Below are 27500 nucleotides of genomic sequence, written 5' to 3'. Positions count from 1 at the left end.
CCACAGTTACATTATTCATTCTGCAGATGCTTTTGTCCAAAGCGACGTACAAACGAGGTTCAATACAAACTTCAGTAGAAACCTTTAAGAATATCACTCAGTTCCACCCAAAGGGACAAAAGGCTGCAGATACAAGAATGAACATGAAAGCGCTGAAGTAGATAAATGTTTTATTTTTGTTTTTTCTGAGAAGAAGATAAAAAGTCTGTCAGGGGAGAAAGAAATATTGGACAGAAGTCAACGGCAGAGCTGGTAGAAAGAGCACAGAGTAATCTGACTATCTACAGGCTTTGGTCTGAATCAGTGAAAGAGTTTATGAACTTGATGCATAGAAAAGATTCAAATCCACCAAACTGCATCATTAAAAACCTTGTGAGCATGTATTTGGAGAAATGTTTTGTTCATATGCCAACAAACACGCCTTTAGTCCATCAAATGGAAGTCGGATCCTGTTCCCACCACAAGTGAACCGAGACCTCTTCCTCTAAATCGACTCTGGTTGGTTGGTTGACTGGTTGGTTGGTTGGTTGATTGGTTTGTTGGTTTGTTGGCTAGTTGGTTGGTTGGTTGGTTGGTTGGTTGACAAGTTGGTTGGTTGGTTGGTTGGTTGGTTGATTGGTTGGTTGGTTGGTTGGTTGGTTGACTGGTTGATTGGTTTGTTGGCTAGTTGGTTGGTTGGTTGGTTGGTTGGTTGGTTGGTTGTTTGGTTGGCTGACTGGTCGGTTGGCTGGTTAGTTGTTTTTTTGTTGGTTTGTTGTTTTGGTCCGAGTGTGATTGTTGTGTTTGGTTCTGCCCAAATGAACCACACCAAGGAAGAAAACCAACGAGAGTCCAGTTCAACCAGACTGAACTACACAGGTTTGACTTCTCTGTGAAGACCGACTCGAAGCTCCTGCCCATTTCTGGGCATGTTGACACTGGCTGGCATCTTAACAAGCACTGTATGAATAAACAAGTCAACTCTCACTCTGAGAATCTGCACTTCTTTGTGCCAAGACGCATTTGTTTTGTCTGTGTGATGTCGGCGTGAAAGATCGTATAAAACAGAAACATCTGAGCACAGATTCCTTGGTTGTCATCAAATCATTTACAGGCAAATTTCCCTTTTTTCGCCCAGATTCCCACGATAGAAAATAACTAAATCATCCAAATGTTGTAAGCTAGCAGACATCTGGGTTGATTTTATATGCAGTTTGCTGCAGATTCTGGTTTGATAATTGCAACGCTGCCACAATTTCCAACAATCCTCCAAATGAACCTCCAGGTCTGTGGTTTGATCATGTGACCCCAGGATGACACAAATCTGTTAAACTATAATGATTATTTATGATGTGACAGAGCTGTGGTTAAAGCTCTGGTTAGGTTTAGGTAAAGATGATGCTTTGGGTTGAAATGATCACTTTGTTCAGGTTAGATAAAAAACTGTCCCGACTCGCGGTTGGAAACAGGAAACAAGCAGCGTCTCCACTGAAGGATTAATGCCTCCAAATATAACGTTACATCATTTTTTAGTATTTCAACAAACATCTGCACAAACGACCGTCTGCACACGTGTTCAGATGTTGTTCACAGACGGAGAAGTTTGAGTCTTAAAAAAAAGTGTGAAGGGACAGAAAGATGTCAAAAATACAGACAAAGAAAGAAGAAAAGAAATGGAGAGAATAGTTTAAAATAAAAAAAGAGGAAAACAAAGAGATAAACAGGTGAAAGAAGGAGGAGCAGCGCAGCAGAAATAAAGAGAAAGAAAAACAAAGTGTGAGATGAATTATCTGACTAATGAACTCGTCTTATCTCAGAGCGCCGCTGAAAGACGAGCAGGGACACAGATGGAGGGAGTGACGGATAGATTGATAGAAAGTCTTTTGTCCTCTAGTGAGAGGCTGCTCTCCACCAACTGACTGATGAAATAAAATGCTAATGAAACAGACTTTCACACATCTGAGGGACAAAACATCACAGTGTCTGCTCCAAGTGCTCAGCTGTTTATTTGAAATGGGAATGACGAATAAAGACTCTCTTGATCAGTCGACTGAAGTGATGTGCTGCTCAGAGACTGAAAGAATAAAGGACAATGTTCTCCAGAGAAAAATGACAGGATGGGTCATTCAGTGAATATTATAATTAATAAAAGTTCTGAAACTTGATCTGAACATATGTAGAAATGCTGCCTCAGGGCTCAACCTGATCGCTCTGTTTCTGCAGGTTTCTTTACTTTATAGACGAAATTATGTCATATATTACAATGTGCATCCACTTCGGTTCCTAAGGTGGTTCCTAAGGTGGTTCCTAAGGTGATTCTTAAGGTGGTTGCTAAGGTTGTTCCTAAGGCTGTTGCTAATGTAGTTCCTAAGGTGGTCCCTACGGTTGTTCCTAAGGTTTTTCGGTTGCTAAGGTGGGTGTTAAGGTGGTTGCTAAGGCTGTTGCTAAGGTGGTTCCTAAGGAGGTTCCTAAGGCTGTTACTAAGATGGTTCCTAAGGTGGTTGCTAAGGTGGCTCCTAAGGCTGTTGCTAATGTAGTTCCTAAGGTGGTCCCTACAGTTGTTCCTAAGGTTGTTCAGTTGCTAAGGTGGGTGTTAAGGTGGTTGCTAAGGCTGTTGCTAAGGTGGTTCCTAAGGAGGTTCCTATGGCTGTTACTAAGATGGTTCCTAAGGCGGTTGCTAAGGTGGTTCCTAAGGTGGTTCCTAAGGTGGTTCCAAAGATGGTTACTAAGGGGGTTCCTAAGGTGGTTACTAAGGCGATTCCTAAGGTGGTTGCTAAGGTGGTTGCTAAGGTGTATTCCTAAGGCGGTTTCTAAGGTGGTTGCTAAGGTGGTTACTAAGGCGGTTGCTAAGGCGGTTGCTAAGGCGTCTCCACTCTCATATCTCAGATGTGATTCAGCTCCAACATGTTAGGATGTGATTTGAGAAGTTGAACATTTGGAGTAAAGAAGGAGAAAAATAAGTGAAATCCTGCTACTATAGTTAGTTTATGTAGAAGCTTCATGAAGCCAACCAATCAGAGCAGAGTGGGCTCATCAGGAGGAGGGGGGGGGGGGGCCTTAAAGAGACAGGAGCTAAACAGCCTGTTAATAGACAGAGGCTGAACTGAGGCGCTGTATAAAGGACCAGTAGAAGATAAATAAGGAGTTTTTATTCCAGTAGAGACTCAGAGTATTAATATAGAGCTGGAGATGTGAAGAATATGAGTTATTTAAATGAATTAAAATAAATAAAACATGTAATCCTGTTCTAACACTTGAATACACCTCAAATTAATTTTTAAATTATTATTCTGAACTGTGTTTTATCTTCTGATTAGGTTTTATTTCCACACCATTTATCTACTTTTATGTTTTGGCGAAAGACAATTTTACACTTTTCTAGAGATGATACGGTTCAGTGCTTATTTCTCTCTTTCATTTCGTCTCTTTGGTTAATTCACCTCCTGACATACGTGCCGCTTCAACAGAAGATATATATATATACACTAGATGGATGGGTAGATGGATGGAGCATGAAGGATGTGAAGTGGTGTGTAAATTAGGTGAAGGGTGAAGCAGAGAGGAGTGATCATATAGAGGCGGGGGGGGGGGGGGGCGGTGGGGGGGGGGGGGGGGTGATTAAAAATGAGTGCTGAGGTGTAAATGAGGCGGTGGGAGGAAACGTGTGTAAATGAGGTCTGTAGTTAGATGATGCTCCAGTGTTCATGTTCTATTCATGGAGAGGAGTGTGTGTGTGTGTGTGTGTGTGTGTGTGTGTGTGTGTGTGTGTGTGTGTGTGTGTGTGTGTGTGTCTGTTAGCTTACAGCAGATGGTCAGAATATCTCTTAAAGGGATATTCTGACCTTTAAACACTTCCTGTGTGTTTAAAGCGTGTCATTTTGAGGACGTTTGTTTTTATTATTTTTACTCTGATCAGTTTTTGTTCCTCACGCTGATGTTCATTTAGTCCATTCAGTGTTTTTGGCTTCAGAGAAGATGAATCTTAACACTCCTGGTCGAAACCTGTCTTCCTGATCACATCCCAGGTGATGGAAATAGTATAAAGATCTTCTGTTTCACCCTTACATACCAGTCAGGGTCACATTTGACACATTTTTTAGATTTCAGAGCTGTAAAAACACCAAATACACATTTTATTATAGCTGAATTTTTCCTAATGTGATCCACAGTTTACAAAAATGGAAAAAAGATGCATCTTTTTTAAAACATTTTGTGCAGCTAGATGCAAATGTACAAATTTGACCTGTTTTGGGTTTTTTTAAATTAAAAAACCAGCATTCACACATATCATCAATTCATATTCTATAAAATTGTCATCTGAACCATTAAATAGTGATTGTGACTTTTATCCACAAAATGCAAACTGGCTCCACTCAGTCTTAATGTATTCATTCATCTTATTATCTTACAGTAAATCTAAATCATGTGTTTAATATACTGTAGTACATTAGAAGTACCTCAACATAATACTCTAGTACAGTACTGCAGTAAAAGTATTACGGCTCCACATTGACGTCTCGCTTCTTCTCTGTGCTTATAAATCATCCTGTAGGGGGCGCTGCAGGTTATAATTTAATATCTAAATAAGCAGAATCCTCCTGGATGAGTTTCTGCTTTAGTTTTAAATCAGCGAAGTGATTTTCTGCAGCTGTGACGGTCAGAGTGGCATCAGCGTCTCCCAGCGAGCGTCCAGGTCTGAATCATTTATCTGGAGACGCAGCAGCAGAGCGACGGCTCTCCTCCGCTGCGTTATTGATGAGGACGATGTCAGCGGCGGCTCTCGGCTCTCAGCTGACGGTTGTTATCACAGCGGCCTCGGGAGGATCCGACAGCCTCTGTGTTCCTGCAGCTTGAGTTCATCTCTGCTGCAGGTTTCCAGCTCTGCATCACACCTGTAGTCAGATCAGTTCAGATAGACACAAAACACAACATGTCGGATGTTTTCTTTGTTTAGTTCTGGTCCGATTTCATCTTCATTTATTTTTATTTATGAGTTTATTTAACAGAGACAAAGTACATTAATATACATTACTGTATATGGGTCAGTGACTAAAAGCAGCTTCAGGTTTGTTAAAAGCATCAAATCATCCACTCTGAGAAGCTGCAACTAGTAAATATTTGTCCTTAAACTGAATCAGTTATTAAAGCCTGAACAGAGCTGGTGATTAATTTCCTGCTGAGTGACTCCAGGTCAACGACCTCTGACCTCTGACATCACCTCTCATCTGTCTGCATGTTAATCAGCTTTTTATTTTAATTTTAAAGTCTGACAGTAAACGAGAGAAGTGAGAGATCTAAACCCCATCCATCTCTGAAACAGCGTGAGAGAGAGGGAGACAGAGAGAGAGAGAGAGAGAGAGAGAGAGAGAGACAGAGAAAGAGAGAGACAGAGAGAGAGAGAGAGAGAGAGAAAGAGAGAGACAGAGAGAGAGAGAGACGGAGAGACGGAGAGAGAGAGAGAGACGGAGAGACGGAGAGAGAGAGAGAGAGAGGAGGAGGCAGCAGCAGTTGTTGTTTGAGGTTAGAGCAGTTTCGTTGTCGAGGGGAGACGAGCCGGTTGCCACGGGGATTATTACCATGTCTGCCGCTGCGGCAACCACCAACAGGAAGCTGGAGTAAAAGGTTGCTGGTTTACAGAGAGCCGACGAGCAAGGCATGAAGACTAGGTGAGAGAGAGAGAGAGAGAGAGACAGAGAGAGAGACAGAGAGACAGAGAGAGAGAGAGAGAGAGAGACTGTGAGAAATAAACGAATGCAGATTTAATAGAGGAACAAAACAAGCAAAAAAAGAGGAAGAGAAAAAGAAGAAGTGAGTCTGCAGCAGTTCTCTTCTCCTCCTCTTCTTCCTCTTCTTCCTCTTCCTCCTCTCAGTGTGAGTTTGACTCCTCGTCTGTAAGTCCATCTTCTCTTTTTTTCATCATTTCATTTGTTTTGTTTTTGATAGCAGCTCAATAAAAGAATAAATAAAATTAAAGCTGATATTAAATAGAGCTGATAAAGTGATCTCATGACTCTTTATGCTCTTAAATGTCCCAAATTCAGTTTTTTAAGCCTTTAAAAATGTGTTTAAATATGTTGAGTTGTTGGATTTAAGGTGTTAAATTAGATCTGAGTGTAATTATATGTGTTCAGTTTGTTATTTATCATTATTATCATTCATTTCTGATTATTTAACAACCAATCAACGTTTTAAATAACCCTCACACATCATCAGTCTTTAATAAATTATATATTACTTAGTTTTTTTCTGTCAAATGAAACATGAACAGAACATAATGGTTAAACAATAATGAGCAGATGTCTCATAATAGATTATATGTTATATTATAAGTCTTATAATTCATAGTGTTATTACTTAGAAAGGATTGATGGATGAGTGTTAATAATCAGCTCCAGCTCAAAGCTGCGTTTCCTGTTTTTTAATCAGATTAAAAGTCGTGAGCTTTGTTTTTAACGAGTCAGCAGTTTCCTTCTTCTCACTTCCCCAAAATCAGCCTGATGACATCATCGAGAGTCACAGAGCAAAACACACCAACCGACACACAGGGTTATTTATTTTATTTATTTTATTTTATTTATTTTATTTATTTTATTTATTTTTTTAAATTTTATTTATTTTTCTTGTTTTTTTGTTTTCTCCAGACTCAGTAAATAATTGATAGTTTTTATGGTTATCAGTTATTATTATTTCAGTTTTTGCTTTGAAATATGTCCTGTTGCTCCTGCTGAAGGAAAAAAAATATTATTTTAAAATTAAAATACTGACGCACTGAACACATAATAGAAGTACTATAATGTAATAATATATATTTATAAAATATTACAACCTTTTTTTTTATTATTTTCTAAAAGGAAAATAAAGTTTAAATAGTTAAAGTAATTAAAACATTAGTGATGTATGATGTAGTTTTACTGCTGAGGTTAAAATGTGACATTAAATACCTGCTGACATGTTTATTGATAACAGGAAATATCAGCTGACGTATTGATCAGAAGCTTTGTTGCCACGGTAACCGCCACCGTTTTTTTTGCATTTTATTGAACGGGATGTTCGGAGTCAGGACGCTGAACTCTGACCTCTAACTTGCACACATTCTTTTTTTGTGGACCCAGCATCAAATTTCTGCTTTTAATCCATTTTGAGAGAATATATTAGAGGATTATGGCAAAAATGTCTAAGTGGTGTAACCATAAAAACTTTGTACCAAATAATTCAACTTGCTTAAAAACAGTAAATTCTCAATAAAACACCATATCAACTAGTTTGGCATGATCTTACATTATAACTTTATATTAAATAAAGCTAATGGAATACAATTGTTCTAAATATTACATTTACTCTGGGTTACCATGGAGATCAGGAAACACTAACATGTTTTAAATGAAGTCATTATTAGTATAAGTCCACTTAAATACACTGTAGGTGATAAAATATGTAATATGTATCATTCTTTTGTGGTTACACCATTTGACATTTTCAGGAGCATTCAGTCTTACTTTTGGTAAAAAATGGTGCAAATGTCATTTCAAACGATATAAAACCAACAAAAATACTAAACTGTATTACTGTAATACTACTGCTGCTGCTTTTAAATCTAGTTTAACTGATTTATGAATTCATCATCTTACCAACACTTATTAGTTACTGACCCACGTTCCTCTTGTTCATACTGACTGATAAAAGATGCCGTTTAAAACTAGTTTTTAAGATCTGTTTAAGGTCTTTTTCTGAATTCATCCATTTATAAAACAATTATTAAAACAATAAAACCTTAATTACACATTGATCCAGTTTTCTCTCATTGATCTTTTTTTAATATATTGATTATATTGAACTGGGTGTAACTCGGACGTCCATGATGTCTTGCTGCGGAGCCGCTGAGTTCAGTCTGAATTTATCTCCTATAAAACCAACAAAAATACTAAATGTACATTTTAGCAAACCTGATGCTGCTTTTAAAACTAGTTTAACTAATTTATGAATTCATCATCTTACCAACACTTATTGTTACTGAGCCTTTTATGTTTTTGTGGAGTTATGTATCTGACCTCTTAAATATACTGTTTTAATGTTATATTTGTTCTTGATGTGTTTTAATACTTTAATTTATTTTCTGCACTTTTACTTCATGCATCTTGTTTAAAGGCCTTCTGCAGCATTTTATAAGTGTTATATCCTCCTTTCACATTGACCTTGCTGTAAAGCTGCTGATGAATATTTAGCAGCATCTTTACGTTATCACCACGTCTTTATTGACATTTTCACTGCGTTTCATATCGAGTCGCTCATGAATATTAATGAGCATGTGTGATGTGATGGAAGAGAGAGAGAGAGAGAGAGAGAGAGAGAGAGAGAGAGAGAGATAGACAGAGAGAGAGAGAGAGAGAGAGAGAGAGAGAGATAGACAGAGAGACAGAGAGAGGCATCAGGATGAATCTCTTGTTTGCGTAACGTATAAAACAGTTTGAGTCTGATGTGATTTTACTTCAGTCTACAACTAAACTGAACACAGTAAAATCTAAGCTGAGTTTATCTGCAGATCAGTTTAGTTTTTGTTAGTTTTGCTTTGTTCTTTATAGGGTTTATTTAGTTTTCATGCTGAGCTGTAAAAACTCTTTATACACAAACTTAGACCAGACTTTGACCCACTGTTTACACGAATGGAAATGAAATGCATTATTTTTGTGCAGCTGATAAAAAAAATGTATTTAAACATTTTCAAAAATCAGCATTCCAACATGTTGTATTCTTCATATTCTATAAAACCATAAAATACTGATTATGAAAGTTTATTATTCCTCAAAATTAATCAAACTTGTATTCATGTGAATTAGTGAAGAGACTAATTATGAGTCAGAATATGAACAGTATGTAAAGGGTTGAATCATTGTTTTAGTTTGAGTTAAACTATAATAACTTCCTGTTTGTAGACGGCAGCTTCTCTTTAAGGAAGTGGTGACTGTAACTCTCACGCAGGCTGAGCTCACTTCCTGTTTGCAGCGAGCGCAGAGTCACACACACACAGTCCCAGAGCAGCAGAGAGCAGCTTCTGTGTGTGTGTGTGTCTGTGTGTGTGTGTGTCTGTGTGTGTGTCTGTGTGTGTGTGTGTGTGTTCCATGCTTCCATCTTCTGTTGGATTCAGTAAAGTTTTATTTATTTATTTCATCCTCTAAAGAAGGTCAACATGATGTAATCTCAGTCGTGTAGTGAGTTTGAGTGACAGCTGCCATCTGGTTACCGTGGTAACAGTGAGGTGCAGTTCAGCTGAGGTTAATATATTTCAGGGTGGAGGCTTTAACACAACAGTGGAATTCCTGTTTCCAACCGCGAGTCAGCACAGCATAAAAAAAAAAAAAAACAATCGACTTTAACCCCGCGTGGTTATTATTATTGTAGCCATGGCAACGGAGGCCTATCATTAAGGAAGTGTTGACTTTAACCCACAGAACCTGCTTCATTAGGAGAGCAGCAGGCAGAGCTCACTTCCTGTTTGTGTGCTGTAGACACACACAGTCCCAGACCAGCAGAGAGCAGCTCTCACACCTTTCTGGGGGGGGGGGGGGGGGGGTCAGTCCATCCTGGGGGGGGGGTTGTTTTTAGTTTAGTTTACACAAAGACATGACAGATAATATAGAGAGCAGGGAGAGACAGAAAACCCAACTTGGTTTATTTAAAGCCTCAATAAATGTTAAAATTACACAATATTACAGAAGATAGTTTGAGTGACAGCTGCCATCTAGTTACCGTAGTAACAGTGAGGCGGAGCAGCAGTTGGACGGAGGCTTTAAACCAAACATTAGACTTCCTGTTTCCTGTTTCATGTTTCCAATCACAAGTCGGGACAGTTAAAAAAAAAAGACAAAAAAACAAACAAAACATAGCTACGATCGTCCTCTAATGTTTGTTGTTGCCATGACGACGAAGGTGGCCTAACTTTAACACCACGTCATATGTTTCCCTAAGCTTTAACCCTCCTGTTGTCCTCGAGTCAAGGAAGGAAGGAAGGAAAGGAGGGAGGAAGGAAGGAAGGGAGGATGGAAGGAAAGGAGGAAGGAAAAGAGGGAGGAAGGAAGGGAGGAAAGAAAAGAAGGAAGGAAGGTAGGAGGGAGGGAGGAAAGAAGGACAGAGGAAAGAAGGAAGGGAGGAAGGTAGGGAGGAGGAAAGAAAGAGAGAAGGAGGAAGGGAAGGAGGAAGGAAAGAAGGAGGGAAGGAAGGAAGGAAGGAGGGAAGGAAAGAAGGAGGGAGGGAGGAAGGAAGGACAGAAGGAAGGAAGGAAGAGAGGAAAGAAGGAACAGTCAAAACAGACAGGATCAGTTTGACCCGGGAGAACGACACGAAGGTTAAACTTCAGACAAGCGTTGTAATGTTTGTCTGATATTCAGGATTTCTTTGTTTCCACTCAGATTTTTAACCCTTAAATTAAACATGTGAACATAAACAGGTGGAAGGAAACACACTCAGAGACACGACGGATACATTCCTGAATCACAGTTAACAGTCCAGTGAAAACAAACCTTCAGGCTCATAAACACACAACGTCTCTTCAGTCAGATTCAGCTGTTAATAATAAATAACTGATCTGTAACCTGCTGAGACCCAGACACAGAGAGGAAAGGAAAGGAGGGAAGAAGGAAGGAAAGGAGGGAGGGAGGGAGGGAGGGAGGGAGGGATGGAGGGAGGGAGGAAGGAAGGGAGGAAGGAAGAAGGAAGGAAAGGAGGAAGGAAAGGAGGAAGGAAAGGAGGAAGGGAGGAAGAAAGGGGGTTGGGGGAAGGAAAGAAGGAACAGTGAAAACAGACGGGGTTAATTTGACCCGGGAGGATGACATGAACATTAATAACATCACTGATAACAACATAAGTAATATTATTATAATATAATATAAATATTCCAGAGACTTTTCCCACATTTCAGAATATAACTGTTGTTCAGTTTTAGTTTTAGTTTAACTTCAGTTTAACAAAAACTATCAAATAAAAACATCGTTCATAATGAGACTGACTGACTCTGCTCAGAGAGGAAGAGACATGAAGTCTGCTGCTGCATGCAAATATCCAGCAGGTCACATTAGATAACATTCAAATCAGGATGCAAATGTTCAGCAGGAGTCAGTGTGAGCAGATCTCTGAGTTACACATTAACTCATTATAATAATATAATATAATAATAACTTTTTAAAAGCATCTATGAGCAAACAGCAGCACTGTGTTACCTTTGTTTAGCGTTAATCAGCTGAAGCTCCATTTAGGATTCCTCAGAACTGATGCTCACTGACATGTTTTAAATAAAGTTTATTTATAGCTGTCACACAGAGAGGGGGGGGGGGGGGGTTACTATTGCATTTAACCCTTGGTAGGTCTGCTCAGTGGTGAGTTAGACCATCAGATCTTTACCAGCTGTATGATGTAATGCATAAAAGTCTTAAACACAATGATGATTAAATGGCTTTAATTCAGCGTTAAATATCCAATTTAAGGCAAAGCAGCTTTATTTACATATAGAGCATTTCATACACAATGTGCTTTACATTAATAAAACATTTAACAGTAAGAATTGGAAACAAAAAACATTAAAAACATGCAATTTGAGAAACAAAAATAAAACCCAATAATAGCAACCCCACCCCCGATAACAATAATAAAAACAAAGTACAGATAGAAAGAGAGAGAAATAAAATACTAGAATAGAGCATTAAATATAAGGTTGCAGCATAAAATAATGATTGCAAATGAAAGATTAAAGTTAAATGTATTTATAAGGATTGATTCAGTTTATTTATTTCGGTAGAAGTAATAAAACTTTTATGTGTCATGTTGTCATGGACCCAAAAACAAAAAGCAAAGAAATGATCTATTAAATATAATTATAATGTTGTGACCAAAGGGTTAAATATGTGGTTCAGACAGAGGAGAGATTTAAAGCTGTTCTCTGATTCAGCTTCTTAAATATGAATAAGTTCTGTTTCTTTAGTCTCTGTGACAGTAAACTGAATATAATATAATAACACGGATCAACAACAAAATAAAGATCAGATAAATAAACATTAGTTAAAGTTTAATATTAACTTTACATTCAGTCGTTCACATGAAAACTAACAGCAACTATCTGCTGTGTGATGAGCAGCGTGTCCCGCCCCGAACACGCGTGTGCCAAGTTCAGAGAGACCGCCAACATAGAGGAGGGTGTGTGTGTGTGTGTGTGTGTGTGTGTGTGTGTGTGTGTGTGTGTTGGAGGGGGGGGGGGGGGGGGCTCTCAGCAGGTTGCGTGTAATCTCTGTCTATTCACAGCTGGAGCCACCAGACCACTTTAATATGAGAGCTTTACCACACACACACACACACACACACACACACAGACACACACACACACACACACACACACACACACACACATACACACACACACACACACACACACACACACACACACACACAGAGAGAGCAGTGAGCCTTCTCTGTTTTGATTACAAGCTAATTTGCATTACGTACCCTGCTGTGAACTCACACACACACTCTGTTTTACAGAGAGCCACACACACACACACACACACACACACACACACACACACACACACACACACACACACACACACACACACACATTCCTGCTGTGCTGTGTCAGTGTGACTGATAGGATTTCAGTGTTTTATTATCAGGGAAACAAAAGACTGCAGCTCGTTTGTGTGTGTGTGTGTGTGTGTGTGTGTGTGTGTGTGTGTGTGCGTGCGTGTGTATATGTGTGTGTGTGTGTGTGTGTAGTTTAACCTCCCATCAGGCTCTCTTCTAATTATTTTGTATAAAATCCCGCCGTGTTTTTTATGTTCTCCCTCTGAGCGAGCGGCTCCGTCACACAGTAAATAAACTCTGCTACAGTATGTGTGTGTGTGTGTGTGTGTGTGTGTGTTTATATGTGTGTGTGTGTGTGTGTGTGTGTGTGTGTGTGTGTGTGTGTGTGTGTGTGTGTGTGTGTGTGTGTGTGCTCCACAGCTAAACAACAACCTGCTGCTCTAGTTCTGTTTTCCATCAGCTGATTGATCAATACATTGCCGGCTGTGTATGAACCTTTATATCTGCAGTTTATGGATCAGTGGAAAGTTTTAAATAGTTTTAAAAGCAGCTTCAGGTTTGTTGAAATATTTAATCCACCTTTAGTTTATTTAACCTTCCTGTCGTCCTCCCGGGTCAAATTGACCCCATCTCTTTTGACTGTTCCTTCTTTCCTTCCTTCCTTCCTTCCTTCTCTCCTCTTTTCCTTCCATCCTTCCTTCCTTCCTTCCTTCCTTCCTTCGTTACTCCCTTCCTTCCTTCCTTGCTTGCTTCCTACCTTCGTTACTCCTTCCTTCCTTCCTTCCTTCCTTCCTTCCTTCCTTCCTTCCTTCCTCCCTCCTTTCCTTCCTCCCTTCCTTCCTTCCTTCCTTCCTTCTTTCCTTCCTTCCTCCTTTCCTTCCTTCTTCCTCCTTTCCTTCCTCCCTTCCTTCCTTCCTCCCTTCCTTCCTTCCTTCCTTCCTTCCTTCCTCCTGTCCTTCCTTGACCTGAGGACGACAGGAGGGTTAAATTGGAGCTTTGTGATAAAACTCTTCTCACCTGATCATTTACTTATTTCTGTAACTCTTTATTTAGATGTGGAAGGTTAGAAATTGTTCTCTGTGCTTTTCTTGTTTCCACTTTCAGCTTATTACCTCGTTAAAGTTCTGTAAGAAGCCGGCGACCACGAGACTCTGCTTTTATTCCATTTAGTCCTTTAACACAGCTGAGTGGAGCAGAAAACAACAACAAGCCTCTGTGTTTGTCACCAGGTCACCGCTGCTCCACACCACAGTCAGCTCTGTTACTGAAGAAGACCATTAGAGCCAGGTGAAAGCTCATATAAAGAGAGTGAATGGTGCTTGAGTTGAGGACATTTAGTCTCTATAGTAGAAAAAGCAGCAGGTTCAGTAACTTGTAGAAACCAGGTTGGGAGTTCTGGTCCTCTGAAATGATGCCAACATGGAAGTAACTTAAAACTGCATTCTATCAAAAGGCCACCAGGGGGCGACCGTTTTGGTGTCAAAAGGACTTCTCTATACAAGTCAATGGAGAATTCACCAACTTCTCACTTGATTTCTAACCTCAGTAAACGTTTTCAAAATGTGTTTATGGTCTCAATCGCTAGTTTAAAGCCTTCTTCAATGCAGTATGATGTTCATTTGGGACATTTTGGCCTCCCTGATTTTATATGTGACGATAAAGCAGGGTATGCATTAGGGCGTGGCTACATCGTGATGGACAGGTTGATTGGTTCACAGGTTCAGGAGGGCGCCTCATGCTCCTCCTGATGCCCATATAAGTAGAATCCCTGTTTTTATTTTTCCCAGCATGCACCTGAAATGTTCAAGATGGCGCTGCTCAGATCCGATACTATTGGCCTCCGAGCAGCAGTCCACAAACCAATGGGTGACGTCACGGATGTTACGTCCATTTCTTATAAACAGTCTATGGTAGAAACTGAGCTGGATTGTTTCTGTTTGTCTCTTTCCAGAAGTTGAGACTCTGCAGCAGAAGCAGCTGATTGGTCGGCCCGTTTGGGAGGTCAGGGGTCGAAGGCTATGGCGGGCCGACTCCTCCTCTTCCTGTTCGTCGCTGTGACGCTCGGCCACGCCCAGTTCCTGTCGGGCCAGCGTCTGAAGCCCCGCCTCCAGAGAGACCGACGCAACATCCGGCCGAACATCATCCTGGTCCTGACCGACGACCAGGACATGGAGCTGGGTGAGTTATGAGTAGAAGAACCTTTACTGTGAGTGATGCTACTGATATATGGACGTTATTACTGAATTAATGACATTATAACATTATTGTAGAGACTATAACCAGCCAGCAGGTCCATGTGGGCCCATGAGGGTTAAATCTGGGCTGTAATATGGGTCCCAAGTGGGTATGTCTGCAGTTTCCATGGTGACCCCACCTGTGTTTGCCCATATGAGCTTCAAGTGGGTTCTGACTGGGTTTCCGGTTCCTACACATGTAGGCCCTATATGTTTGCCCACATGGGATCTAAGTGGGATCAGAATGGACCTTAAATGGGCTTCACATGTTTCAGAAACAATATGGGACCTGCAAAGTTTGCCAAGGTGAAGCCCACTCATACCCCTTTCACACCAAAGCAGTTCCAGTGCTGGTTCTGGTTCCCAGTCGGCTCAACTGCAAACCAGCTGAGAACCAGTTTGCTTTCCCACTGCTCAAGGTTCTTGTGGGGCCACGTAATGATGTCACCGTATACGCCAGTTACGTTTGCTGCTTTCCCGTAAAGACTCGCGCCAACTCCGAAGCAACAGCAACAACAACAATGGCAGACTAGCCTTTGTACAACTGTTGCTCTTCGAGGCTTCATTGGCATCCAATCACAGCGGAGGATGCGTATTGCTGCTCGACAGGTTTGAATGGACAGCGATTGGATGACGCTTCAGTCTTGTTTTCTGTGGTTGGTCTCAATAACCACACCCCACCCCCGCCCCCTAACATAACTGGTTCATTCTTCTAGTCCAGGAAAGAACTGGTGCCACTCTGGAGCCAGTTTTTCTGGCCCGGAGCCGGTTCTTTGTTTGTATAAACAGGAAAACCGGAACCAAATTAAGCACTGGCCCCGAACCAGCACTGGAACTGGTTTGGTGTGAAAGTGGTATCAGTACCCACATTGCCCATATTTAACCCACATTGGGCCACATGGACATGCTGTGTTGGTGCTCATACAAAATATTTGATTTCTGCTGAATAATCATCAGTAATGTGGATTTAATAATCAGAGGGTAAAGACTAATAATAGAACATTTTTCTGTAATGCAGCTTTTAATAATCAGGTGTAATGATATCTAGTCTGATATCTAATAACTTATCATTATATGGATATAACACTGATATATTTCCCAGCCCTACACTGATGCTATTACTGTTATGTACTGATATTATTTGTGTAACTGCTGGATCTTAAAAACATCAAATATTTAACAGCGAACTTCGACCGTAATTGATCCTTTGCAAAACACTCACATCTCCTTAGTTACTGTTGCTACGGCCGTCAAGCTGTCCAATCACTGCACAACACAAACAGCTTAATAATGAAAGAGCAAAGAGTGAGGAGATATTTCAGGCGTCTCTGCTTACCCAAAAACAAATCATATAAATTGATCTCATGTTCAGTTTTATCTGCATGAAACTCTCTGGTTTAAAGGTCTGAAACCAAAGAAAGAGGTTTTAACCTTCCTGTCGTCCTCCCGGGTCAAATTGACCCTGTCTGTTTTGACTGTTCCTTCTTTCCTTCCTTCCTCCCTTCCTTCTTTCCTCCCTTCCTCCTTTCCTTCATTCTTCTTCCTTTCTTTCCTTCCGTCTGTACTTCCTCCATCCCCCTTTCTTCCTTCCTTCTTTCCTCCCTCCCTCCTACCTTCCTTCCTCCCTCCTTTCCTTCCTTCTTCCTTCCTCCCTTCCTTCCTTTCTTTCCTTCCTTCCTTCCTTCCCTCCTTCCTCCCTTCCTTCCTTCTTGCCTCCCTTCCACCCTTTCTCCTTTCCTTCCTCCCTCCTTTCCTTCCTTCCTCCCTCCCTTCCTTCCTTCCTTGACTCGAGGACAACAGGAGGGTTAATCTGTTCTTCACACTTTTACTTTCATGATTTTGACTTTTGTGTAGAGATAAGACAATAAACAACCAAACTATCTTCCTACAGCTCCATGAACACCTCAAACCTCTGACCTGCTTGTCAAACATCGTACATCATGTGATAATCTCTCTCTCTCTCTCTCTCTCTCTCTCTCTCTCTCTCTCTCTCTCTCTCTCTCTCTCTCTGTCTCTCTCTCTCTCTCTCTCTCTCTCTCTCTCTCTCTCTGCAGGTTCGATGCAGGCGATGAATAAGACTCGCCGTATCATGGAGGAGGGCGGGACTTCTTTCTCCAACGCCTTCGTGACCACGCCCATGTGCTGTCCGTCACGTTCGAGCATGCTCACTGGGAAGTAAGTCCTAAAAGACCGACAGACACACCTGTACCTGTACTTCACTCATTGACTCGATTACGTGTCAAAACAGCAAAAACAGTTACGTTAAGTCTTTGTTATGAGAGCTGAGAAGATGACCATGTGATGTCATCAGGGAGTCCTGTGCATGGATGTATTATAACAGCTGAAGCGGCCGGGATGAGAATCAGCACCTTCAAATCCAAGTCCATGTTCCTCAGCCGGAAAAGGGTGGAGTGCACTCTCCGGGTCGGGGATGAGATCCTGCCCCAAGTGGAGGAGTTCAAGTACCTCTGGGTCTTGTTCATGAGTGAGGGAAGGATGGAGCGGGAGATCAACAGGCGGATCGGGGCGGCGTCTGAAGTAATGCGGACTCTGCTCAGATCCATCGTGGTTAAGAGGGAGCTGAGCCGAAAGGCAAAGCTCTCGATTTACCAGTCGATCTTCGTTCCTACCCTCACTTATGGTCATGAGCTTTGGGTAGTGACCGAAAGAACGAGATTGCGGGTACAAGTGGCCGATATGAGCTTCCGCCGTAGGGTGGCTGGGCTCTCCCTTAGAGATAGGGTGAGAAGCTCAGTCATCCGGGAGGAGCTCCGGGTAGACCCACTGCTCCTCCGCATTGAGAGGAGCCAGATGAGGTGGCTCGGGCATCTAGTAAGGATGCCTCCTGGACGCCTCCCTGGTGAGGTGTTCAGGGCCCGTCCCACCGGTAGGAAACCCCGGACACACTGGAGAGACTATGTATCTCGGCTGGCCTGGGAACGCCTCGCGATCCCCCGGGAAGAGCTGGACGAAGTGGCAGGGGTTTGCTGGGTTTCCCTGCTTAGGCTGCTGCCCCCGCGACCCGTCCCGGATAAGCGGAAAGAAGATGGATGGATGGATGGAGTTCAGAAATATTTATGTTCCAAAATCGCAGCATTAAAGACGCTACAAGTACTTTTTAAAAATATGAAAACAAGGGAGAAAATGCTTTGATGTATAATTGAAATAGTTTCTGCTTTAAAATCAAAGGTAGAAAAATAAGTAAGCGAGCACCGAGGATATAAAGACATTTCAACCCTCAGAAAAACAACCATTGGTTTTATTGAAGTAGAATTTTTTAGCGAGCCTCTCATCAACAGAGTTTGCAGATTATTAGACATTCAGTCATATAGAAATGTGTATCTTAAAAATAAAGTTTATTGACACGAAACTGTTTAATAAGTAAGATGAAAAGCAAAAAGTTCGGCACAATAAAAACACTGCAGAAAAGAAAGAGACACTTTATAGGATCAGAAGCAGAGGAACACACTGGAGGGTTTATCGCTCCTAAAAGATCTAAATGAATAAAAACCTGTTTACATTTCAGAATGCCAGAGTCCAGAGCTCAGTTCATGGTGTGTTAGATAGGATTGGAGCTTTTTTGCCTTTATTGGACAGCTGGTGGCAGAGAGGCCAACAGGAAACATGGAGAGAGAGAGACATGATATGCAGCAATGGTCTATTGCTGGACTTGAATCAGGGACGTTGCGGGTATATGTGGTGCTCCTTGGATACGATTCTTAATGGAGATACAAGTGAAACATGGCCCAGGATGGCCGGGATCAGGATGTTTTAATGAGAGTGAGAGTTGAAGTGAGGATCAGTCTGGTACAACACAGAACCGGAAGGCAGAGAGCTGATTAAACACAGAGTTCATAAACCCTGAAACAACAACGTTTGACTGCAGCTCTCTGTGTGAAGATGAGGGTTAGTGACTCCCGCTGTGACTCCCGCTGTGACTCCCGCTGTGACTCCCGCTTTGACTCCCGCTGTGACTCCGATTAAACAAACTCCTGATCCACAATCACTGCAGTTTACATCATGTTCAGCGTTCCATTAACAAGTTTCTCTCTCTCTCTCTCTCTCTCCCTGTGTCTCTCTGTCTCTCTCTGTCTCTCTCTCTCTCTCTCTCTCTCTCTCTCTCTCTCTCTCTCTCTCTCTCTCTCTCTCTCTCTCTCTCTCTCTCTCTCTCTCTATCTGTGTCTCTCTCTCTCTCTCTCTCTCTCTCTCTCTCTCTCTCTCTCTCTCTCTCTCTCTCTCTCTCTCTCTCTCTCTCTCTCTCAGGTACGTTCACAATCACAACACCTACACCAACAATGAGAACTGTTCCTCCATGTCGTGGCAGCGGCAACACGAGCCGCGGACCTTCGGGGTTTACCTCAACAACACTGGATACAGGACAGGTACACACACACACACACACACACACACCACACACACAAACATGCACACACACACACACACGTGAGAACACACAATATTTACATTACTGCATGATTATCCTGACTGTATTTTCTTGTGTTTTTCATTTGCTCTGTGTGTGTGTGTGTGTGTGTGTGTGTGTGTGTCTTCTCCAGCCTTCTTTGGGAAGTATCTGAACGAGTATAATGGCTCGTACGTCCCCCCCGGGTGGAGAGAGTGGCTCGGTTTGGTGAAGAACAGCCGATTCTACAACTACACACTGAGCCGCAACGGAGTCCGAGAGAAACATGGAGCGCAGTACCCACAGGTACACACACACACACACACACACACACACACACACACACACACACACACACACACACACACACACACACACACACACACACACACACACACACAGATAAGTACAGCACATTTATCACAGAGCTTTTTGGTTCACACCATAGACTGTATATATGAAATGGACGTAACATCCGTGACGTCACCCATTGGTTTGTGGACTGCTGCTCGGAGGCCAATAGTATCGGATCTGAGCAGCAGCATCTTGAACATTTCAGGTGCATTCTGGGAAAAATAAAAACATGGATTCTACTTATATGGGCATCAGGAGGAGCATGAGGCGCCCTCCTGAACCTGTGAACCAATCAACCTGTCAATCACCACGTAGCCACGCCCTAATGCATACCCTGCTTTATCGTCACATATAAAATCAGGGAGGCCAAAATGTCCCAAATGAACATCATACTGCATTGAAGAAGGCTTTAAACTAGCGATTGAGACCATAAACACATTTTGAAAACGTTTACTGAGGTTAGAAATCAAGTGAGAAGTTGGTGAATTCTCCATTGACTTGTATAGAGATGGAAGTCCTTTTGACACCAAAACGGTCGCCCCCTGGTGGCCTTTTGATAGAATGCAGTTTTAAGTTACTTCCGGGTTGGCCTCATTTCAGAGGACCGGAACTCCCCGCCTGGTTCACACTGACCTTTGGGCAGTTTTGATGATGTCATCCTGCAGCCACAGATCCTGTGTTAAAGTGTCTTAAATTTAGTTTTTGATATTTCAGCTCTAAAAATGTCTAAAAATATAGAAATGATAACATAACTTATAAAGAGGGGAGAAAAGAAGGAACAGTCAAAACAGACGAGGTCAATTTGACCCGGGAGGACGACACGAAGGTTAAGAGCTTTTAAAAAGTTATCAAATATGTTTTTATAATATTTATTCCAAACAGATGTTGCTCAGCGGTATGAAGCTGTGTGATAATAATCTGGATGTTTGTTGCACATCTGTCTGCAGGACTATCTGACGGACCTGATCACAGCCGAGTCCATCCACTACTTCCGCTACTCCAAGCGTGTTTATCCTCACCGGCCGGTTATGATGGTTCTGAGCCACGCGGCGCCGCACGGACCCGAAGACTCAGCACCGCAGTACAGCAACGCCTTCCCCAACGCATCGCAGCACATGTAGGCACACACACACACACACACACACACACACACACACACACACACACACACACACACACACACTAAGCCAGTGTAATCCAGCTGAACAATGGAGCAGCTCTGTTCTGCGCTGCGGAATAAATCCTGAAGCAACACGAGTAAAATGTCACAATCCTCCCTAATATGTGTGTGTGTGTGTTCATATGTGTTTGTGTGTGTGTGTGTATGTGTTCATATGTGTGTGTGTGTTCATATGTGTGTGTGTCTCTCAGGTGTGTTATTGGGTTTCATTATTCCGTCTAAACCGGCTGATTTTCAGTATTTTTTTCATTTAACTTGTAGGAATGTTAATCTAACAACACTCTGATGGTTTGTAGCTTTATTTCTAGTGAAGCTCAACATGTGAGAGTTTATATTCTTATTGAAATGTGAAATGTTGGAGGAACAATCGAAGGTAATGATGTGTTCAGTAAACTACCAACGAGTGACTCCAGAGTGACTCATAGCAGAGGTTCCTTTTTTTTGTCTTTAAAGGATCATTCTGCTGATCTACTAACGAGGATAAGTGTGTGTGTCAAAGTCTGATATGTCTTATTCCCAAAACTACTGAAAACACGTCAGAGTTATGTTCCTTTACTATGAAGAGTTTGGTTTCGTTAGTTTGTCTAGTAGTAGTAGAGTGAAAATAGACAATATAAGAATATAACTTGTAAATGTGTCTCTGAACTACTTTGTGCTTTGTTTATTTTCACATTTTAACCCTTTAAATTTGACACATGGACACTAACAAACATCACTGACCCTTATATACATATTTACATATTTATATTAAATCAATTCCTCAGAAAAACACACTGGGACAATTTTAACTGCAAAATGTAAAAACTGTTCAAACTCCCAGAAAAAGATAAAAAGGATCATTTTACAGCAGATTTAGGATCAGCTGTTTTGTAGTGTGTGTGTGTGTGTGCGTGTGCGTGTGTGTGTGTGTGTGTGTGCTGACAGGTCAGACAGTCAGATGTGAACAGATGCTTGAGGAAAGCCGGCTGCTCTCCTGCTGTCCATTTAAATCCCGTTTAAAGCTCAGCAGGCTTTCTGCAGAGCTCGTTTCTATTTCTGTAACACAAAGCAGCAGCTGGACAGACTCACAGCAGACAGTCATCGTCTCCTCTGCAAACAATCATTCTCACAACAGCTGATCGACGGAGTTAGAATTTCATCTTTCAGCACAAAGAAGAGAAATAAAACTCGGTTGTTATTCTTTATTTAAAAGTTAAAGATAAAGAAGCCAGAAGAAGTTTTGTGAAGTTACGTCTGAACTGGACTCTGGACAGAAAGTTTCAGACAATATAAACCAGCTGTTCAGCAGTTATGCAACTTTTATGTTGTTTTTTTCCCCCTTGGATTCAACATTTTTGGCATTTTTTCCCCCAAACATGCCGTTTAAAGAATCGGTTTCAGTTTAAGAGGAAAAAGTTGCAGGTGGATCATCGCTCTGTGTGACAGACACACTCCACACATCAACGTTTTCATTTCAGCTGTTTCCCAGAAGTCATAAAACAGGAATGAATGTTGTTTCAGTTCTGTTTAAAAAAAGAAAAAGAGCAAAAAACAACAGAAAACACACAGCAGAGAAACCAGAGAACACTTTAAAGTCTCACTTGCACAAATCTAAATTATTATTAATTAGTGCCACGGGTGCTGAGCTCCGAGGCACTCCTTCTACAGCAGTAAAGCTGTAGAACGAGCCCCGAGGCATCTATTAATCTTCACCATACTTTTTTATTCTTCCGCCAAATTTCGACGCGTAACTCCTCCCACAGCTTTGAGAAAACCCCAACAATATATACATCAAAACATGCGGCTCGATCGGGAAAAGAGGTGCTATTACTTCCATTAATTCCGATTTTTCCCAAAGTTATTCCCAGAAAAACAGGAAAATTCTCCATTGGAAATGAATGAGAAATTTAAACCACAAAATTTCCCCATTTTCGGAGTCACCTAGCTCTCTCATCCCTGCACGTAGAAATGTGATTCAAACTTTAAAACGGAGGAAAACTTGTGCTCTCTCCAAAACACCAAACATTTTTACATAACATGTAAACTTTTCAAACTATGATCAGTCAAACGAGGAGTGGAAATCACTTTTTCTTCAAAGTTAGAGTGGAAGCGTCAGTTACCTTGAGTGCAAGAAGCAGTAAAAAATAACCTTAATTTTTATTTTTAACTCGAGCTCACGGCCAAACCGTGAAAAGGAGACAAATAATCTTTTGTCAAAATGTAGACATAGGTGTTGGGATTCATAAAATGTGACGTTGACAGGCGGGGTCTGCACAAAATTTAAACGGGGGGGCCGAGACCGGCGGCGATACCTGTCTCGCTCCCCATTGACCCTAATGTAATCGTCTTTTTTTTCCAAAAGAATCTCACTCTGTGCGGCCCAAAGCTCTCAGCAATAGCATCCATGTTTCTGGTAGAGGTGGTGACTTTGATTGACAGGTGACACTCGGTAGGGGGCGGGGCTTCACAGAACTCGGCGGGAACGCCCACAGCGTTTGGGAGCAGAGATTTTTACACAACTTTGAAGCCTAATTTCACATATTTAGCTATTTTTTAATCATTCACATTTGGCAGGGTGCTTAACAACACACTTTTCTGTGGTATGTCAAACTCAGAACACATATTTATTCTTTCTTTACAGAGACTTTAATTAGTTTAAATAAATATTATTTATGCTTAAATATGATTAACATTTACTTAATATTTTCAGGGATGTTAAGTTGAGAATAAAGTACATTACACTTGATACTGACTAGTAAGATGTACTTAATACTTGAAACCAGAATATGATCAGGGTGACTTTTGAACACTGGAAATAAATCGTGTACTCGTTCCGGCAGCAGCCCCGTGGCACTGAGATATCCATCACCTGCAATAATGTGTTAATGTGTTTAATATAAAAATAATATATAGTGTATAGTTTATATAGTATATAGTGTGTATAATATATAGTATTTATAGTGTTTTCAGTATATTGCAGTCAACAGGAGGAAATGAAAGCAGGTATGATGTCTTCTGAGATCAGATATGAACAGATTTGATAGTTTGTCAGATGATGAAGATAAAGATGGAACAGTGTCACATTAATTTAAACTGAAGGTTTGAATAAGACAGCGAGACTTATGAGTGAAGTTTACAGAATAAGACAACAAACCAGAAACTTCACGCAGTGTCTGAAGGCTGGCTGTCATGTTTGCGCTGAGTGAGTCAGACGTTTGCACATGTTTGCAGATGTTTGCAGACGTTTGCAGATGTTTGCAGATGGTTGCAGATGTTTGCAGATGTTTGCAGCTGTGCGTTCAGGACGAAGCTGCAGAGTGGAGCTCAGAGTCTTTAAGGTTATTTCTGTCCCCACGCAGCAGAATTTAATTATGTAGCTGCAGAGCAGAGAGGAGCAAATGAGCTGCTGATGGGACTCATTCATTATCCACACTGAAGGGAACAGAGTGTGTGTGTGTGTGTGTGTGTGTGTGTGTGTGTGTGTGTGTGTGTGTGTGTGTGTGTGTGTGTGTGTGCGTGTGTGTGCGTGTGTGTCCGTGTGTGTGTATTATTAATGCACAGAAGCATCTGCTTTCATTACTCCTCACACTGCATGAAGTTTCCTCTGAAGAAAAATGATCATAAAGCTCATAACTCTGGTGACAGACAGCCGCCAGCTCGCTGCTGTAGAGTCATAAAGTTCAGAATGACTCAGGAAGATTTCCCAGCGGCTGAAAACTCACTCAGACCAAAAGCATCAGACTGACACTTTGAGACTTTGTTGAAGAGATGATCTCAGTCTCAGTCTGAATGTAATCTGATACAGATATTAGACATATAGATTCTGATATCTATATGTTGATACTTACAGAACATATTCCTCTTTCTATATATGAATGCACATTTTTTATAATTGTCCATCAAATAACTTGTAACACTCTCTTCCTCCCCCTCTCTTCCTCTCTTCCTCCCTCTCTCTTCCTCCCAGTACTCCCAGTTATAACTACGCTCCCAACCCAGACAAGCACTGGATCATGCGTTACACTGGAGCCATGAAGCCGATCCACATGGAGTTCACCAACATCCTGCAGAGGAAACGACTGCAGACGCTGCTGTCAGTGGATGATAGTATGGAGAAGGTACACACACACACACACACACACACACACACACACACACACACACACATGCACACACACATTCACACGTGTGACGTTATATAAAGGTTTGATAGGTTTGATAGTTACTGCTTCATTTGTTTTATTGCTTTACTCTAAAAAATCTTTATTTTTAATCTGTGATATTTCTTTTTTAAACGTGTTTATCTGACAGCTGAGAAATAGAATCAATAAATATATTTTATGAACTAACTCCATTATATCAGCCTTCCTCAAACCTTTCACAGTGAATAAGCTCCAGCCTGCTACACACACACACACACACACACACACACACACACACACACACACACACACACACACACATACACACACACACACACACACACACACACAGAGAGAGAAATGAGCCAAAGGAACAATCAGTCAACAGTGTGTGTGTTTCTGACTGAAAGCTGCACCAATAATACATGTGGAAACTTGTAGTTTCACAATAAAAACGAAGCTGCGAATAAATAAATGATGACGAAGATGAAGAAGGTGTTGATTAAAGCATCCAGCTGCTGAAATGTGTGTTCCCTTTCATTAACCCTCCTGTTGTCCTCGAGTCAAGGAAGGAAGGGAGGAAGAAGGAAGGAAGGAAGGAAGAGAGGGAGGAAGGAAAGGAGGGAGGAAGAAGGAAGGAAGGGAGGAAGAAGGAAGGGAGGGAGGAAGGAAGGAAGGAAGAGAGGGAGGAAGGAAAGGAGGAAGGATGGAGGAAGGAAAGGAGGGAGGAAAGGAGGGAGGAGGGAAGGGAGCAAAGGAAGGAAGGAAGGAAGGAAGGAAAGGAGGGAGGAGGAAAGGGAGCAAAGGAAAGCAAGGGAGGAAGGATGGAGGAAAGAAGGAAGGAAGGTAGGAGGGAGGGAGGAAAGAAGGAAGGAAGGAGGGAGGGAGAAAGGAAAAGAGGAAGGGAGGACGGAAGGAAGGAAGGAAGGGAGGAAAGAATGAACAGTCAAAACAGACGGGGTCAATTTGACCCGGGAGGACGACAGGAAGGTTAAAACAATAACATAACGTGTGTATTTGTGTGTCTCAGCTGTACAACATGCTGGTGGAAACAGGCGAGCTGGAGAACACTTACATCATCTACACGTCCGACCACGGATATCACATCGGACAGTTCGGCCTCGTTAAAGGTACGAAGACGAGAAGAGGAGAGAAGACTGATCAGCATCCACACAGTTATTACAGCGTGTGTGTGTGTGTGTGTGTGTGTGTGTGTGTGTGTGTGTGTGTGTGTGTGTGTGTGTGTGTCTCTGCAGGTAAATCGATGCCGTACGAGTTTGACATCAGAGTCCCGTTCTACATCAGAGGACCCAACGTGGAGCAAGGCAGCATGTAATACACACACACACACAAACACACACATGCACACAGACACACACACACGCACTCACACACACACACACACGCACACACACATGCACACATATACATACACACACACACACACACACACACACACCCACACACACACACACACAGACACACACACACACACATGCAGACACACACACACAACCCCACACACACACACACACAACCCCACACACACACACACACACACACACACACACACACACACACCAACCCAAAATATACTTCTATATTCAGACTTTATACATGAACACACTTTTTTTTATGTGCTCATATTATTGTGTAATTAAACATGTTTTAGGTTTTGAGGCTTTAACTAAACTCAGGTTCTCTCTCTGCTCTCTATATTATCTGACTTCTGCAAAACAAACCAAACTAAACAGAATATGAGGAAATGAAAAGCTGCAGCTGGGCGTTAGCCTCACTCAGCAGAAACAGCTGAAACAGGAAGTGAGACACAGTTTAACTCCTGAGTCCAAAAGCAGCCAAAACAACTAAAAGGCTTTAATCTGCACACATGATGAGGAAAGAGCTTTAAATGATTGTTTCAGAGTCAGTTAGTTTATAACATGCACAGAAGCATCAGCAACTGTAGTTTCCTACAATCAGTCCTTTAATATAAAAGTGATTACAGGAGCTTTAATGACTGATTGATTATGTGTGTCTGTGTTATGTGTCTGTGTGTGTGTTTGTGTGTGTATGTGTATGTGTGTGTGTGTGTGTGTATTTGTGTCTGTGTGTGCGTGTGTGTGTGTGAGTTTGTGTGTGTGTGTGTGTGTTTGTCTCTGTGTGTGTGTCTCTGTGTGTGTGCGTGTGTGTGTGTGAGTTTGTGTGTGTATGTGTGTGTGTGTGTTTGTCTCTGTGTGTGTGTCTCTGTGTGTGTATATATATGTGTGTGTGTGCGTGTGTGTGTGTGTGTTTGTGTGTGTATGTGTGTGTGTGTGTGTTTGTCTCTGTGTGTGTGTGTCTCTGTGTGTGTGTATATTTATGTCTGTGTGTGTGTGTGTCTCTGTGTGTGTCTCTGTGTGTGTGTGTGTGTGTGTGTGTGTGTGTGTGTGTGTGTGTGTGTGTGTGTGTGTGTGTGTTCCTGGTAAAGTAGATACTACTCTGAGCTGATCCTCGAGGCATCACGAGTTCAGACGGAGCTGCGTTTCCTTCTCACACGATCACATGATTAAAATCAACTGTTTAGTTTATGACACAATTTCACCAGAAGTGTGTTGATTCATGTAATAACCCAGGCTTGTGTGTGTGTGTGTGTGTGTGTGTGCATTAGTAACCCTCACATGGTCCTG

At 41.7% G+C, this 27500-nt stretch overlaps 1 protein-coding gene across 1 annotated transcript in view; it reads left to right on the top strand.

The window, feature by feature from the left end:
• Positions 1-27500, top strand: part of sulf2b (sulfatase 2b) — a gene marked incomplete in the record, with an annotated part of 73757 nt that overhangs the window by 40997 nt on the left and 5260 nt on the right. The window contains 7 exon segments of the mRNA XM_062427478.1: positions 14495-14721; positions 16832-16952; positions 19041-19159; positions 19334-19485; positions 20481-20650; positions 24660-24810; positions 25865-25964. Coding sequence (XP_062283462.1) covers positions 14562-14721; positions 16832-16952; positions 19041-19159; positions 19334-19485; positions 20481-20650; positions 24660-24810; positions 25865-25964 — 973 coding nt within the window.

The sequence above is a fragment of the Scomber scombrus genome, chromosome 10, assembly GCF_963691925.1.
Source record: "Scomber scombrus chromosome 10, fScoSco1.1, whole genome shotgun sequence".
Classification (NCBI taxonomy): Eukaryota; Metazoa; Chordata; class Actinopteri; order Scombriformes; family Scombridae; genus Scomber; species Scomber scombrus.
Note: the sequence above shows the minus strand (reverse complement) of the source record. Positions and strands in the feature narration are given on the sequence as shown.